Here is a 19,275-nt window from a genome sequence, read left to right as displayed (position 1 = left end):
TACACATATCGTATTCATATCATGTTCATTTGTATAACATACTGAGTTAAGAAATGTTGGGCAATAGATAAAAGTATAAACAACAACCGATTCATTTAACTATTTTTTATTTCTATTGAGATCTGTTAACCGTATAAAATGTAGTCATAAATTAAAACGATTGCGTAAATCAAAAAAGAAATTATTTTTTCATACTGCTTATATAATGTCCGTTTACTCATTTTTACCTTTAGTTATTTTGAGAAGGTTAATACATCAATCTATATATATATAACTTTAATGCACATGTTGTTATCTTCTTTCAATCTCATAGCTTAAAGACTTATTTTGAAGTATTTGGTTATACAATGTATGTCATTAGAACAAAATACATTATTCATTAAAATGCAGATACATAAAAGCAGATATACATCAATGAGACACAAACCTAACCACAACAAAATACAAAAGGACATTAAGAGAACAAAATATGTTCAAAAGAGGATAACACCCGTTCAATAATAGATATTGATGTTTATAAATAAAGGCAACAGTAGTTTATCGCTGTTCAATAGTCATAATTCGATTAAGCAAAAACAAATCCGGGTAAAAAACTAAAACCGAGGGAAACATATCAACTATAAGAGGAAAACACGGGAACAACAGAAACACTGAACTACAACAAAAGCAAACGCCAACATACTGTAAATAACAACTGCCATATTCCTGACTTGGAACAGAACATTTAAAAAAAAATAAAATATGTCAAGTCAGTATCCTTAGCTTTAACATTTTCGGCTTTGAGCGTTCTTGATGAGGGTAAATCAAGAATGTTGTTTCGGACGCACGAAATTTATCAAGTGTTGTTTTCAGATTTTACAGCACTGGTCGATACCGCTGCTGATGGACTATCAGTCCCCGCAGGTATCATCAGCTCAGTAGTCAGTATTTTGGTAATGACAATGATTTATAACAAATCTTTCTTAAATTGTCTGTTTATAAATTAGTAAGAAACTAAAGTTTCAACTCCCTCAGGCAAAGATGGATTTGATTACTATTTTCAGTTTTTTTGTTGGTCAAACATTGTATTACTCTATAACTGTGTCTGTTCTTATACATCCTTGGCTTTCAAATATTCGGCTTTGAGCGTTCCTGATGAAGGTAAATCCAGAAAAGCGATTCGGATGCATGACATTTATAAAGTTTTTTACAGCACTTAGTCGATATCGCTACTGTTAGACTATGAGTCACCGACGGTATCATCAGTTCATCTGACAGGATTTATAATCAACCTTTCTGAAGAAAAAACGGTCCCACCTCCCTGAGGCAAATGTTGAGCATAGATGGCTACTATTTTAGGTGCTTTTTGCTCATATCGCTCTGCAACTGTTGCATCCTCGACTTTAACATACTCGGCTTTGAGCGTTCCTGGTGTAGGTAACTGCAGAAAGCGTTTTGAACGTATGAAATGTATAAATTGTTCGGTTTTTTTCAAAGTCTAGAAAAAAATATACCACTTAATACATTTGATGCGTCCAAAGCGGTTGCTGTATTTACCCATCCGGACCACTAAAATCAAATAAAAAATCGTAAAGGGTTCCACAGAATCATTTGCAATTGACTCGCTTGCAATGGCTGCTGTCAGTTAAAAAATGCAATGTTTACTTTTAAAACCTAAGTCAATTTATCAGAAAGATATTGAAAACCAAAAACAAATCTATTTTTTCTTTATATGCTATTTCTTTATCATAATAAAGCTTATGTCCAGTCAGCAAACATTTTGCTTGAGTGTCATCTCTTAATCATAAAAAAAGCTTCTTTCCAAGCTGTTAAAATTCTATTAGGGTTTACAAAGTTAATGATTATTTATAAACTTTAACTCAATACTGCTCCTAACTGTATCTAAATGTAAACTACAAAAGCTTTGTTCATTTTGTAGTAACAGAGGGGAAAATTTGGGATCAAATGGGGGAAAATGTTGCTCTGGATACTGTCTTCAGATAATGGAAGTGCATGTGGCCAAGCTTTGTAAAATTCCATGAAAGCTTTACAAAGTTATTGGTGTCTTCAAATCTTTTACTTTAGACTGTATCTAAATTTTAACTGCAAAAAAAAACCAACAATTAAGTCAAGGTATCGGTACAAAATGGAAACACAAAAAAAAAATAAACTGTTGTTCTGGATATCAGTTTTGATCATAAAAGCGTCTGTCCAAGTTTTACAAAATTCCATGAAGCTTTGACAAAGTAAATGAACCTAATATACCTAGATGTAGACGTTGCCGACGACGGAATGAAGAATCCCTATCTCGCTTCCGCAGGCCCCGCAAACACATGAATGTTCAGGATGCATAACCCTTGAGCTATATGACTAAAAGGAATCTTAAAAGAATTATAGTCAAAATCTTCTAAAGGCAATTTTTCCTGAACTTTAAATTCTTAAAAATATTCAAATTTAATTGCGGAAAACTTTTGATGTAATGGGTGATGCAAATTAAGTCGATACCCTCTAAGGTTTTCGTTCAGATGGACAACGTGATGAGGTTACCAGACCTGCTTCCACCATCGGTGGCACAGGTAAAAATACACCGTAGTATACATATGTCAGTTACAGATCAGGTGAACACATAAATATGAGAGTGAAAAACGTTTGAACTATCATCTACTCTTATCGCAGTGAGACTATGAAGACCATTATGGAGGTAAAAACTTGGAGAAAGTCAAAATTTCTATACAAAAATAGGCGAATATGTCATTTTTTTAAATCATCTGCAACATAGACATTTTTCGTACTGAGCCAAACACTGATTATAATTTTTGATTAAATACAAATTCTTGCATAAATAACTTCAGTATACTGCCTATATATATAATACGCCTAACGTATTCATTAGTTAATGACATCGAATCTGGTTAATGAATTATTGCATCGCGTTGTAAGCCAAGTTAAAGATGAATTAAAAAGATCAGTTTGTATGTCTTAGTTCATTGTTCGGAGAATAAAGAACTCCATTAAAAGTTGGATTCCAAAGGAATATTGATGTTGAAGTATTCACATGAAACATATGTAGATGAATAACTACATTATAAACAGAGCTGTTTCGTTGAATCACACTTTGCACAATTTGATTTCAAGTGTTTCATCAATTTCCCTATATTCTTCATAGCACAAGATATCTGACATAAATCCCATAACTAGTTTTATTCGTTAACTTTGAAGATATTTCGTTGACAAACTGAGAATGATATAATAGAAATACATATATTTCCACGAGGTAGTATTCGTAAAACATGAAGAAAAAAATGTTCGTGTAACATAAGATACTGATTAAAAGCCACGTATGTATATACATCTGATTTTCATGTAGTTGGCTTTCACTCTGAGTTTAAGTAGTAATACTGTTTGATTGTTTCCACAGAAAAATTAACTCTTTTGTGATCCCTTTAATAACATTGGTAGAACATCCGCACCATCAACATATATCCTTGTAAAATTATGTTCATTACCTAAAACAAATATAAAAGCAAATGTTTTAATGTATGCCTATAATATTTCTGTTTTCTCATTGGCTACATGATGTAGAATATTATATATTCACCACGGGAAAAATTCATGAGCGGTTAATATAAGATTTGGGACAGCTATCTTGTACTTAATAGTAATTTTCTAGGCAACGTCAATGACGTAGATCTATGAAGTCATGCAAATTCTCGTTTTTGTTTTTTCTGTGTTATTTATTTTTTTAATATTTCAACTTATAAACGTTAGCAACTGCCACAGTAAATAATATCTTTAGCATCAAAACCAATAGCAGTTAAATAACTTGAACAAAAACTCACACAATAAACCAGTTGATACAATGATTTATCAAACTAATCAGTCGTCCATTATCAATTCGTATGATGTGTTTGAGCTTTTGATTTTGCCATTTGATTAGGGACTTTCTGTTTTGAATTTTCCTCAAAATTCGGTATTTTTGTTATCTTAATTTTTATATAACTCTTCATGTGTCTAGGTACTTAAACATCCTTGGTATAAACATTTTTGGGATTTGGCGTTCCTGATGAATGTACTCATATTGAAACCCATCTATATTCTATAACTTAGTATTATAAACTATAAGGGATTTATAGTTGTAATTAGTTTGACAAACGAACTTTATGTAAAAATAAAGAGATGTGGTATGACTGTCAATGAGGCAACTATCCACCAGTTCAAAAGAACTAGATGTTAGCAATAATAGGCCACAGTACGACCTTCAACAATGACAAATACAAATACATTATAGTGGGCTACATAAGGCCATGTAACTCCATTTTACACTATTATATCATGGTGCAACAATGATACACCGTAGAGAGTGATTTAACTGATAATTTCTATATAATTATACTATTTTAGAATAAAATGGGAAGAGAAAGAGTTTGCATTTTACCAATATTTGGGTATGGGGGAATAGAAGGAATTAAATGCATATGAGGATAAATTGATAAAATATGCATCATTAAAATACCGTATATGCTTAAAACACATCATAAATGTGTATACACACCTAAAAACTAATAGCAGCAACTCGGAGCTTATTTCTATATCCTCTCAACTTGAATCCGCTAACTCTATCGATGGTTAAACGTATTAATATATCTTTAGGGGGTTTGAAGATGACCTTTGCCCAGACATTTTTTGCAATGGAAATCTCTCATGAGATAACCATTTGACTTTAGGTAAAAGACATTTCTGGGGCACATTAATTACATACAGGTCAGATTTAATTTAATTTTTTATTGTTAACTGACAAATAAAATCTAGATATCACTTTGGAATTTATGGATCAAAAATTTTAAAACATTGCTCTAAAAGACATAAAGAGGGAAATAATAATTCCAACAGATAGGGAAAAACTGAGAAACCCATTACCGATAAAAAAAAATACCACCAGCAGTATACACAGAACAATAAGGATTTAGGACTCCCTCTCCAAAAAAAACCACAAAAAACGGGATTTGCCTAGGAGAGACTAAAGATATCAAAGGGACATTCAAACTCATAAGTCAAAAATAAACTGACAACGCCATGGCTAAATAAGAAAAAGACAAACAGACAAACAACAGTACACAAAACACATCATAGAAAACTAAAGACTGAGCAACACGAACCCCACCAAAAACTGGGGTGATATCAGGTATCAACTGTATCTGTTGTAAAAGAGAGGCGAAGGATACTGGCGGCCATCTTGGATGATGGTTCGGCTACAAAGTAACAACACTTGGTCAACACCTCATTAGGAACATTCATGCCATGTTTGGTTTCATTCTATTTAGTGGTTCTATAGAAGAAAACTATTTGTATGTATTTCCCATAGGGTTCTATGTTAAACTTACTCCCCCTGCTGGCAGCCATCTTGGATGACAAATCAGCTACAAAGTAACAACATTTGGTCAGCACCTCAAAGGTCCATTCATACCATGTTTGGTTTCAATCCATTAAGCGGTTTTCTAGAAGAAGACATTTGTATATATTTCCCATAGGGTCCATTGTTAAACTAAGTCACCAGTTGGCAGCCATCTTGGTTGATGGATTTGCAACAAAGTAACAAAACTTGGTCAGAACCTCATAAGGAACATTCATGCCATGTTTGGTTTCATTCGATTCAGTGGTTCTCCAAAAGAAGATGTTCGTATGTATTTTCCATGGGGTCCTATGTTAAACGAAGTCCCCCGCTGGCGGCCATCTTGGATGGTGGATCGGCTTCAAAGTACCAACACTTGGTCAGCACCTCATAAGGAACATCCATGTTTGGTTTCATTCCATTCAGTGGTTCTTCAAAAGAAGACATTTGTATATATTTCCCATAGGGTCCTTTGTTAAACGAAGTCCCCCGCTGGTGGCCATTTTGGATGATGAATCGGCTTTTAAGTAACAAAACTTGGTCAGCACCTCATAAGGAACATTCATGCCATGTTTGGTTTCATTCCATTCAGTGGTTCTTCAAAAGAAGACATTTGTATGTATTGTCCATAGGGTCCTATGTTAAACGAAGTCCCCCGCTAGCGGCCATCTTGGATGGTGGATCGGCTTCAAAGTAACAACACTTGGTCAACACCTCATAAAGAACAATCATGCCATGTTTGGTTTCATTCCATTCAGTGGTTCTCTAGAACAAATTCAAAATGTAAAAAGTTAAAGACGACGACAGACGACGGACGACGATGACAACGGACGACGACAACGGACGACGACGACGACGGACGCCAAGTGATGAGAAAAGCTCACTTGGCCCTTCGGGCCAGGTGAGCTAAATAAACAATTGACAAATAAAAACAATCGACCTTAATGCGTAAGTATATGAAAAACAATTTATTTTCAATATGTTTGTAAACACATTTGTTATGCATATTGACATATTATCATTGTCATGAGTAAACCCAACTTCAATTTGGTTTTCTTATCCAATATTTTATATTTTACGATTTCACAATTGGCTTTGAGTTTCATAAATTGATCAATATAAACTCGAAATGTACCTATCAAATTATTTTTTGATGCCATATTGATTTAAATAAGTCGAAGCTACTGCTGATGGACTGCAAGTCCACAAGGGTATAATAACTAAACCAGCAGCGGTCTGGGGATAAAAAAAATTTTAACAAAGGTAAATTCAAAAAGGAAAAGTGCATAAAAACCAACAAAATCAAACGGTAGACTTTATCAACAAACAGAAGGAAAGGAAAACAATTATCATATTCCTGACTTGGTACAGGCATGTTCCAAAGAAAATGGCGTGTAATAAAGTTGCATTAATTTGATACCTGAACATGACAAACGTTTAATATGCCAATTTCTAATATTATCAAGAAGTGTCCTTAAGATAAAAATAGCATATGTTTATGTTAGTTTGCTTTAATGGTAATCAATGTTTTATCATTGGCCTATAAATGTTCGATATTTGCATACAGTGGTGCTTGAGATAGGATTTTATATCTTCAAATTAAGTTTAAAAATAACCTCGTTATTAAGCCTACCCAACTCATTTACAAACATGTCTATAACTAAGCGTGCTAAACAAGCTGTAAATGATGATGTTCTCAAGTTTGAATTCACGTTCTTACCTAAATAGATGAATTTCTGAAGAATATCGTCTATTGTATCATTTTCAAAGATATCAATCTGTGAACCTTCTTTTGTGACGTCAATGACAAGAGCATCAAATGCCTTTCCTACTTCAAAGTTGCCGATTCTATCGGCAATATCCAACACTGAATAAAATCGAAAAAGTGTGTTAACTATTAATATAAAAAACACCATATACGAATAGAAGAATCATTAGATCAGGGAGATCTTAAAATGATACATAAACTACAGCAGATACCTATCCTGTCGATGCATACATGTTTTCATTCATAATGAATAAAAACAAGTAAAAGAAGATACCAATTCGGCCGTTCGAAAATAATAAATCAGAAGTCTCTTCACAAGTTTCGGGTTTTACATGTCCTTGCCTTATGAGGGTTCCTGGTGAAGGTAAATCTAGAAAAGCGCTTGAACGCATACAATTTATCATGTGTTATTTTCATTTTCCAATAAAAACAGATTAAACACTCCAAGATGTCATGACATTTATAATCTCTCTGTCTTTTCCTGTATAAACATAAATTGATGATGAAGATGACTCTTACCTTGTGCACCTCCTAATGTTGCCATCATGAAAGCTTCTCTATGAGATATATGGATCTTCTCTGTGTGAATCGCGTGAAAATTTGACACATGCAAACAGCATCTCATGGCATCATTCATCGATGTGCTGTATCCACCAGAACAATCTACAAAAGGTTAATTTATTAACTGACATACATTGAAACACTACAATTATTCAACGAAATAACTTAGTGAAGGAATAATGACCAAGGAGGAATAATCCAGGAAAGGCGGGAAATCGGAAGGCATGTCTAACAGCTTTGTATATTACACATTTGATTTCAAATAGGTGACAACACTTTACAAGATGTAATATTCTTGCGTAAGGTACCCGTAATTCTTCCAACTCATATAAATGTTATTTATCGCTTTAAACTTTTATTTAGAAAAAGGAAAACAAATACCCAATCTAACAGTTTCCGAAGATTACATGCATTATAAACAACTACAATAAAACTCCACACCGCCTATGAAAACTTGTCTAGCATCATATCCATCAATACAAGTGTCGTTATAATATAATATTATGTAATCAATTTAATTTTCAAATATTGCTTGACTTAAATTTAGCTACACGTTATGTCCGTTTTGGTTTCATCAGCTCTTCAACGTTTGTATTGTAATGCCGGCCTCCCACTTTTTAATGATAAACTTATGTCTGTATAGTTTCTTGAAATTATTGGTTACCATGGTTGCCGATTGGTAAACAATACGTAACAAGCTCTGTCATTGGCCAGTCGGAAGTATAAAAGCAAAAACAACAACAAAACCGACGAAATGTTGGGTTGACAAAGTTGGAAAACTTGAAAAGAATATGTCTGATAATTACAACAAAACGTTTATTTTGTTTTTATCTAAGGTTGTCGGTTCCGGTGCTAATTCGGGATGCCGGTGACGGTGCTAAATACGATTGCCGGTGACGGTGCTAATGTAATTATAGACGGTGCAAATTAGGTTTGTCGGTGACGGTGCTAATGTAGTTATATTGACGGTGCAAATAAGTTTGCCGGTGACGGTGCTAATGAGTAATGTAGTTAGTAGTTGTGTATAAGTTGTTTAACTTTTGACGGTGTTAAATAATTTTGATGGTACCGGTGCTAAATAAGATTGCCGGAGACGGTGCTAATATAGTTATTGACGTTGCAAATTAAGTGTATGTGTGTCGGTGACAGTGTTTAGGTTGTTCGCGACAGTGTGCTTAGGTTGTTATATTGCCGGTTCTAAAGTAATTAATATGTTGTTGGTTTTATTATGCTAAGTTGTTGTTGGACAGCTTTTGAGGGAGGTGGGAGGTTGGGGGGGGGGGCGGGATGTGGGAGAGAAAAAAGGATTCTAAAAGTGGGAGGTGGGAGATAGGGGCGGGAGGTGGGAGGCAGTGTTTCAGTATTATATTTATGAGTTACAAATATTTTGGCCTCAAGCATCACTGGAGAGATATCAATTGTTGTTGAAATGCGCATCCAGAGTAGTAAAATAGGTACCGTTAATATCATAACTACAACTTGGTCGATACCTCTGCAGCGAGGTTCTGGTGGAGGACTGTTAGTCACAGAGGGTATCATTAGCCAAGTGGCCAGTACTTTAGCACTGGCATGAATATACAGATATTGTTGGATTGCAATTTGCTGTGAATTTTTGAAAATCATTTGAAATGAAGGAATATGTCTCCCTCATGCAAAGCTTTGGTTCCTTGTATGAATTTGGTCACATTGTAGATTCTTTTAGGTTTGATTAGCTGTTAAGCGTGTGTGTACTATTTTGGATTTACAAATATTGTGGCCTCGAACATCACTGAAGAAGAATTAATTGTCGTAATGCGCATCTGGTGCAGTTATCAAGCTATTTATCATTCTAATCGAAAACTATTCGATACCGACGAATACACCTACGCATATGCCAACAGGTAACCTTTTTAAGAAGGGGTCATTTCAAGATGTACAACGACCACAGGTGTTTGTATTAAAAAAAATTCCAAGTTACATTTTAAATACTGTATAAAACTTTTATTTTGAATGATTCGCTACTTTATTATCTACGTTTAGTAGCTGAGAATTGACTGATCTTAATATTGTACTTTGTAAAAAAAAATGGGGGTTTTGTGTAAATTATAACTCGGAAATCAGAAACAGGAGCGTGTACAGTCTTTTATAGCGTGAAACGGTGTTGCTGCGCTTTGTCAAATAAACCTTAATATCTGTAACTGTTGGGTTTTTTTTTTTTGGGGGGGGGGGGGGGGCAATTTTTTTGTATGTTTAGTTTTGGGAAATTGTATTTTTTGAGAATTTCGGCAAAAAAATTTTAGTTTTTTTTAGTAGTTCTTGAATTTTTTTATTACTTTTTGCATTTCGATTTTACTTTTTGCAGTTATTCGTTACTTCTGTAATTTTATATCTGGTGGGATATTACACTACAACCATTTTTTTTATATACTTGAGTCACTGAAACGTCCATTACAAATCCTTAGACCTATTGATTTACATTGATTGTTTTTTTTTTGGGGGGGGGGTCAATTTTTTTGTATGTTTAGTTTTGGGAAATTGTATTTTTTGGGAATTTCGGCAAAAAAATTTTAGTTTTTTTTAGTAGTTCTTGAATTTTTTTATTACTTTTTGCATTTCGATTTTACTTTTTGCAGTTATTCGTTACTTCTGTAATTTTATATCTGGTGGGATATTACACTACAACCATTTTTTTTATATACTTGAGTCACTGAAACGTCCATTACAAATCCTTAGACCTATTGATTTACATTGATTTAATATACGCTTGCTCCATAAGAAATAAGATACTTTATTTATGTTCCGAATTTCAAGCAATTCAATTCGCCATATTCGTATATTCTACAGCAACACTGTATTCGTTTGAATGATAGCAAACGGAGACAATAAAAAACACAGATGGAATACCACAAACTTGTTACTTTAAATAATATAAAACTGATGAGAGGATTCGGTGTTTCTAGCTCCGATTCCGAATAAAAAATTATATAAGAAAAAATACATTCTATATTTATTAGATCTGCAACCAAGTTTTACGAGGTCATTCATTCGGTATGTCTAGACATTTTGATACGGTCCCTATATTTTTGTAGCCAGTGTAGGTGTCGGTGTAAGTGTCATGGTAGACGACTTTTCGAAAATGTCTATCTAAAATGTACTGTTACTCACCAGTTCCTAGACCGACCTTGATACCTTCATCTAACAGTTGTTTAACATCACACGTACCACTACGAATTCTATTTATAATAAAAAAAATCATTACGTAAGTACAAACTCGTCATATACTTCACCATGCCACCGCAAATCTGAACTAACTCTTATCCTCCTATACAGGCTGACCTTAACCCTTCAATTGTCTTTGTCTAACCACAATGAGTTCATATTTTCTTTTTCCTTCAGGAATTTCCTTATCTATATGGATACTTTTTTATTCATTCAATGAACTATGGTGTCAACTCCCTCAAACAAAGTTGATCCTTTTTTTCATACAGCTCCTTGTGTATTCGAGATTTTAACACCATTGCCTTTCAAATTTGTTTTGTTCTGATAGTTACTGATGAAGGTAAATCCTGAAAACGTAGCGGACGAGTCAAATTTATAAAATCGTCATTTTCGGTATCTACGTCGATACCATTGCAGGTTTACTGTTAATCCCCGAAGGTATCATCAGCTTTGTAGTCAGTGTGTCGGTACTGACATGACATTTTAAATATTTTTCCTAAATTATCTGTTAATAAATTTAGAAACTAATTTTCCGACTCCCTCAGGTAAAGATGACCTTAGACGAAATGGGTTATTTTTCTTTAATGTTCCATTTGGTCATATAGCTCTTTAAGTGTTCATGTCTTTAAAAATTCTTTATGATGATTTACTTTTTGGGTTTGAGCAATCCTGATGAAAGTAGACCCGACCCAGACAAGCGCTTCGAATCGGAAACATCAGATTTATAAAACCATTGTCGTTGCTGGTAGACTGTTTATATACCCGATGGCATCAACAACTCAGTAGTCAATTCTTCAGTACTGACATGATTTATCAATGACTTTTTTTGAATTTTCGATTGAAAAAATTTAAAATTATTTAAACTGAGGTCCCAACTCCCTCAATCAAAACCTAAAATTAATTTGGCTATTCTTTGAATGACCCTTTTGCCCATATAGCTTCTAACGTATTCAAGTATACAAAGTACAAATGCATTCATATATCCTTGGTTTGTAAATATCTGGGTTTGAGCTTTCATTATTTATTAAGTGTTATTTTCATTTTTACCATTGTAAAAAAGAGAGAATATACAAAAGGTACCATCAAAATGCACAAGTCGAATAGAAACCGACATGACCATGAAAAAACGAAAAACGACGAAAAGACAAACAAAAGTATATAATTATATTTAAGAACCACAAGAAATGCACAACCATCTATGCTTCTATGCTTGAGTGTCCAAATGAACAAAGCCATCTACGCTTCTATGCTTGAGTGTCCAGTTGAAATGTTACTGCAACTCTCTTTGCTAATCACTATTGACCCTAAATACGATTATGTCTGTCATGTATAAATATTATGGAGTAGCCGGCAATAACAATGAAATGTTACTGCAACTCTCTTTGCTTATCACTATTGACCCTAAATACGATTATGTCTGTCATGTATAAATATTATGGAGTAGCCGGAAATTACAATATACAGATCTACAAACCAATAACTAACTGCTAAAATGTCCAAATATAGAATACTTACGATGTGTTAGAATTAGGACAATGAGAGATACCACATTCACGATCTTTCACTATTTTCCTCTCTTCTGTTGTTAAATAAATACCATGTGCTAAAACTGTCTACAACAGAAAATTTGCAAACAAATGTGAAATTAAATGTATTCCAATGATCAAAATGAAAATACAACTACATTAATAAGACACGTCCGAAACGCTTTTATTTGTTAAATTTCATCAGGAAAGTCTACTCTAAAGTCAACCAAGAGTACTACTGCAGGCCAATGAAAGGTAAAACAAATATAATTACTATATGATTTGCATATCTACGAATACATAAACGGGATTGGTCCGTTAGAATGTCTTTCCTTGGTGTACACTTCGACAGCTGATGATGCCGAAACAACTTTCTAAAAGTCACTTATGGCGAACAGCGTAACTGATGAGGAACATGTATAATGCGAATCGAAAGTAATCATACAATGTTTTTTATGCTCAACGTTTATAAAAATTGTCGTCGTAGGAATAGAAAAATAATAATTGAAATGATTTGGAAAATCTTCCATTTTCCTCTTTTCCTACTCTTCAAGTTAACAAAATATCAAGTGCATATCGTTACTATAAAACCCGTTCAATGTAAATTTCTAAGACCACATATAAAATTTTGTGAAAGAGCTCTTATTCAATATTATGTAATATAATAATGTAACGAAATGTGGGTCCCCTGAAATGGAACTTGTTTCCCCTAAAATTGTGTGATGACGTTGTTTAAATCTTACCGATAATTGACTTTTCTTATTATATATTTCTTGTATAACTATGTTTAAACATTGATAACTCTAAAACTTTTTATCATTCTTGCCTATGTTGTTACATAGGAACACCTGTGCATTGTGTACTTAAAATGACGTACAATGACGTCATTACCTATTTTGGTAATCACCAGTTCCGGTTTTGGTAATTTAGGTATTTTCCGAAATGGTAACAAATCGGTAAATTGGTTTACCTAAGTATAAATACGGCGGAGAATACAGATAAGTCTTCAGCACGATTTTACCCTGGGCAAGTAACACACGTTAATTCCATGCTATTTTGATATACGTACAGATACCATGTACCAGACCAAGTAGTTAACCAGATAGCCAACACTATTACAATGTCCGAGGAGACGACGTCCGTATAATGTGGGTTTGTTAATTCCTTTCAAAGTTGCATTTAGAGAATAACTTCTCGAGAGAAACTTTATCTTTTGGCATTGAATTTGATTTACCATTTGCCGATTACCAAACTACAATTAGTAAACTTTCTGGGTATATTTTTTTCCGCTATCCATTTTCTTTAATGCACGATAAAAGGTTAATAAAGTATTTATCTGTAAGTCTAAAAAACTGTTAAGTTATTTAATATTTATATGTATTGTTGATATTTAATACATCTTAAAGTTAATATAAGTTGAGTTTTATTTAACGAGTCTGTTATTCTTACAAACATCGAGAGTTACCATACAAAAACCTATACTCCAATCTACCCTTTTATATCAGAGTCATTACCTTACCAGAGGAACCAAACCTTACCAGTGTGTATTCAGAATACCAGAGTACCACATAGTACCACGATACCAGAGTACTCCATAGTACCACGATACCAGAGTCCACGCTACCAAATAAGAGTCACCAGATATAACTTTTAATTTTTATATACTCGTTCATTCTAATATAACACATTCTTATAGCAACGCACTAAGGGATAAATATTTATAGTTTACACTAAGGCCCGACCGCGCGGTTTTCGTTACAGTGGTGGCAGCGGTGGGATGTACCTACATTTTTATATTCTTTCAAAAAGTGTAATTATATTCAAGATAAGGCATAAATAAAAATAAGTAAAATGGATAGCGCGGAAAATAAATTTGAAACACCTAGGTTAACTGCCCAGGGTAGACCAGTGCTCCCCCGATCTCGGTCCTGTGAAATTTTCCTATGCCTACTTGCCTATGTTTTTACATAGGAACACCTGTGCATTGTGTACTTAAAATGACGTACAATGACGTCATTACCTATTTTGGTAATCACCAGTTCCGGTTTTGGTAATTTAGGTATTTTCCGAAATGGTAAATGGTAAACCAAATCGGTAAATTGGTTTACCTAAGTATAAATACGGCGGAGAATACAGATAAGTCTTCAGCACGATTTTACCCTGGGCAAGTAACACACGTTAATTCCATGCTATTTTGATATACGTACAGATACCATGTACCAGACCAAGTAGTTAACCAGATAGCCAACACTATTACAATGTCCGAGGAGACGACGTCCGTATAATGTGGGTTTGTTAATTCCTTTCAAAGTTGCATTTAGAGAATAACTTCTCGAGAGAAACTTTATCTTTTGGCATTGAATTTGATTTACCATTTGCCGATTACCAAACTACAATTAGTAAACTTTCTGGGTATATTTTTTTCCGCTATCCATTTTCTTTAATGCACGATAAAAGGTTAATAAAGTATTTATCTGTAAGTCTAAAAAACTGTTAAGTTATTTAATATTTATATGTATTGTTGATATTTAATACATCTTAAAGTTAATATAAGTTGAGTTTTATTTAACGAGTCTGTTATTCTTACAAACATCGAGAGTTACCATACAAAAACCTATACTCCAATCTACCCTTTTATATCAGAGTCATTACCTTACCAGAGGAACCAAACCTTACCAGTGTGTATTCAGAATACCAGAGTACCACATAGTACCACGATACCAGAGTACTCCATAGTACCACGATACCAGAGTCCACGCTACCAAATAAGAGTCACCAGATATAACTTTTAATTTTTATATACTCGTTCATTCTAATATAACACATTCTTATAGCAACGCACTAAGGGATAAATATTTATAGTTTACACTAAGGCCCGACCGCGCGGTTTTCGTTACAGTGGTGGCAGCGGTGGGATGTACCTACATTTTTATATTCTTTCAAAAAGTGTAATTATATTCAAGATAAGGCATAAATAAAAATAAGTAAAATGGATAGCGCGGAAAATAAATTTGAAACACCTAGGTTAACTGCCCAGGGTAGACCAGTGCTCCCCCGATCTCGGTCCTGTGAAATTTTCCATGATCTGACGCCGACCGGAGAGATAGGCATAAGAGTGAACCAAGATCAATGGCCCTCACAAGAGAATACGAATAGATACGAAAAGGATGGTATACATCATACTGACAATAGGCCATTGTCAGGGGATCTATCACCATCAAGGAAAGTGGCCATTGACCAAGCGAAAAACCCGGAAGTTTCAAATAGGGCAACGGTTGTGCATTTGGAAAAAAATGCAGCGCGTACGGTAAAACAGAATTTTGGTGAAGAGTCAAGGACTCTTTCGGACCATGCTGCCAGAGGGTCTAGGTATGGGTTTTGGAGTCAGAAAGCAAGGGATACTGCTGAGGGAGACTCCGGGAATACAAGACGAGGCGCGACGTCTTGTGAATCCGATGCCCGACGGGGTAGATGGGATTCGGGAGATTTACCTAGGACTTTGGACCGGGGCGTACCCCATAATCAGGGGGCAACGTACCAAGCATTACCTTTGACGTCCCGCGGACGATTCAGAGTGGGGGTTAACGGGACCGACCATGATCACCGTACTGATGAAATGACCAGTAATACAAATTATGCTGGCATTAGCAATGAACAAAATTTTGAGCGTGATTATGATTTAAACTAACAAAATACAAAATATTACAAAAAGAAATCAGCACTTTATGATGGTGAAAGTAATTGGGAAGACTATTTAGTTCAGTTTGAATTAATTGAAGCAATTAACAAATGGTCTGACATAGAGAAAGCTTTAGAACTAGCTACTAGCTTAAGAGGTACCGCCCAAAGTATTTTAACCGATTTAAGACCAGAGATGCGGACCAATTTTATACAACTGACAGCCGCCTTAGCGTCTCGTTTTCAACCAGAAAACCAAGCAGAAATGTACAGGGCGCAAATGAAAAATAAAATACGCGGACGCACGGAACAAATACCTGTGTTAGGCCAAAACATAAAACATCTAGTAAGATTAGCGTATCCATCAGCTCCGATAGAGATTAAAGAACAATTAGCATGCGATTGTTTTATTGATTCCCTAAATGATGTTGACATGGAATGGGCTATTTTCCAGGCCAAAGCAAAAAGTATTAATAACGCTATTCAAATAGCTCTTGAATATGAAGCATTCCAAAATGACAGACGTAAACACGGCACTAAGCTAGTTTGTGCTGTAAATGAAAATGATAATTTTGATCTAAATAGGAAAACTTATTTGTCTGAACAAGTTGATGACATTTCAGGTCGTCTTGCAAAAATAGAAAATAATAGAAAAAAATAAGAAAACTTTTTCTTGTTACCATTGTGGGGTTTCCTGTAATTAAAAGGGAATGTCTCCTATTGAATAACCGATCCCAAAGGTTAGATGGTAACAGAAATAAAAACTTAATTCCAAGAAAAATGGCAGACCAAATGTCTGGTCGGGGAAACTATTAGTGGCTGAAACTGAGGACCAAGTTTCAGCCGAAACTAAATATGATTTTGAAGAATCCAATAATTTTGAAAAATTGAATCAGATAAATATTTTCTGAAAGAATATATGTACATTTTGTAATTGTCACTGTTATGACATGAAATTGAATTGTTTGATTGATACCGGGTCCACTGTTAGTGTCCTTAACTCATCCATGTATAATATCATGTCCAAGAGTGTAAAGCCAGTGTTGTCCAATGCACGTAGTGGTTTTCGCATGGCTAATGGAAGTGTAGTTATGTCGATGGGGACTGCTGAATTACCAACGCAGTCGGATAATAAAATTGTGTATCACCGTCTCATTGTTGCAGACATAGATATACTTGTACCAAGGATTATTTAGTTTGATTTTTAAAGATAAAAGTCCATATATATTGTATAAGGGAAAGAGTATTTTTTTCAAATTGACGTTTAATTTATTTCAGATTTTTATTAATATTGCTTACATTTATTGAATGTTTAAATATGTAACTTATTTTCAGGAAATTCAATTGTACAATTGTCTTTTATGAACATTCGTCCCGCTGAGAATATTTGATGGTACTCTATAAACATTCGTCAAAATACACAGAATAAGTTCTGATGTAAGAACATTCATCACGCGAAGAAGATGTGTTAGTGCTTTATGAACATTTGTCAAGTGAAAAAGATATATATGTCGGTGCTCTATAAACTAAAACATTCGTCAAAATAAACAGAACTTGTGTTTTATGAACAATCTTTATGAGAAGAAGCGATGTTGGTGCTATATGAACATTTACAAGACTAAAGGATCATAAAGAACAGTGCGGAATTCAAGCTTTTCGTGGAGACGTATATGAACAATGAACATTCCGAAGATTAATTAAATTTGATTAAATAATGTTTTATAATGTTGAATATGTATGTTATAGAATATTTTAATGAATGATATTGGAGAACTTGTTTTAAATTTTAGGAAATGCCTATTCATGTTTGGGGACAAACATTATTTTTCAAAGGTGGGGAGAGTGTAACGAAATGTGGGTCCCCTGAAATGGAACTTGTTTCCCCTAAAATTGTGTGATGACGTTGTTTAAATCTTACCGATAATTGACTTTTCTTATTATATATTTCTTGTATAACTATGTTTAAACATTGATAACTCTAAAACTTTTTATCATTCTTGCCTATGTTTTTACATAGGAACACCTGTGCATTGTGTACTTAAAATGACGTACAATGACGTCATTACCTATTTTGGTAATCACCAGTTCCGGTTTTGGTAATTTAGGTATTTTCCGAAATGGTAAATGGTAGACCAAATCGGTAAATTGGTTTACCTAAGTATAAATACGGCGGAGAATACAGATAAGTCTTCAGCACGATTTTACCCTGGGCAAGTAACACACGTTAATTCCATGCTATTTTGATATACGTACAGATACCATGTACCAGACCAAGTAGTTAACCAGATAGCCAACACTATTACAATGTCCGAGGAGACGACGTCCGTATAATGTGGGTTTGTTAATTCCTTTCCAAGTTGCATTTAGAGAATAACTTCTCGAGAGAAACTTTATCTTTTGGCATTGAATTTGATTTACCATTTGCCGATTACCAAACTACAATTAGTAAACTTTCTGGGTATATTTTTTTCCGCTATCCATTTTCTTTAATGCACGATAAAAGGTTAATAAAGTATTTATCTGTAAGTCTAAAAAACTGTTAAGTTATTTAATATTTATATGTATTGTTGATATTTAATACATCTTAAAGTTAATATAAGTTGAGTTTTATTTAACGAGTCTGTTATTCTTACAAACATCGAGAGTTACCATACAAAAACCTATACTCCAATCTACCCTTTTATATCAGAGTCATTACCTTACCAGAGGAACCAAACCTTACCAGTGTGTATTCAGAATACCAGAGTACCACATAGTACCACGATACCAGAGTACCACATAGTACCACGATACCAGAGTCCACGCTACCAAATAAGAGTCACCAGATATAACTTTTAATTTTTATATACTCGTTCATTCTAATATAACACATTCTTATAGCAACGCACTAAGGGATAAATATTTATAGTTTACACTAAGGCCCGACCGCGCGGTTTTCGTTACAATAATACCCTGAGATGACGATGATGATCCTATAAAGAGTGCACATGGTTTTTATTCAAATATTTGACCAACATACAAAATAAAATATATTTTCCTTACTATAGATAGAAATGTGAAAGATTTCAAATACTCAGGGCAAAATAATCACCGATGAAATAATATGGCAATGCTAATACAACCGCATACTATATATCATTCACTTATCATAAGTGTGTCCACTTAAACTGACCTAA

The 19,275-nt window shown here is 34.1% G+C and overlaps 1 protein-coding gene across 1 annotated transcript in view; it reads right to left on the bottom strand.

The window, feature by feature from the left end:
- Positions 1-90: 90 nt before the first annotated feature.
- The window catches only part of LOC127729488 (guanine deaminase-like), a 59,214-nt gene continuing 40,029 nt past the window's right edge, over positions 91-19,275 (bottom strand). Inside the window, exons 9-13 of the mRNA XM_052237326.1 lie at positions 12,411-12,508; positions 10,842-10,909; positions 7,656-7,799; positions 7,089-7,235; positions 91-3,485 (exon numbers count right to left, since the gene is read on the bottom strand). Of these exons, the coding sequence (XP_052093286.1) occupies positions 3,403-3,485; positions 7,089-7,235; positions 7,656-7,799; positions 10,842-10,909; positions 12,411-12,508 (540 nt within the window). The 3' untranslated portion in view covers positions 91-3,402. The remainder of the gene's footprint in view (positions 3,486-7,088; positions 7,236-7,655; positions 7,800-10,841; positions 10,910-12,410; positions 12,509-19,275) is intronic.

This window comes from Mytilus californianus, unplaced genomic scaffold (assembly GCF_021869535.1).
Source record: "Mytilus californianus isolate M0D057914Y unplaced genomic scaffold, xbMytCali1.0.p SCAF_2, whole genome shotgun sequence".
In the NCBI taxonomy this organism is placed as follows: Eukaryota; Metazoa; Mollusca; class Bivalvia; order Mytilida; family Mytilidae; genus Mytilus; species Mytilus californianus.
This window is presented reverse-complemented; position numbering and strand designations above follow the sequence as displayed.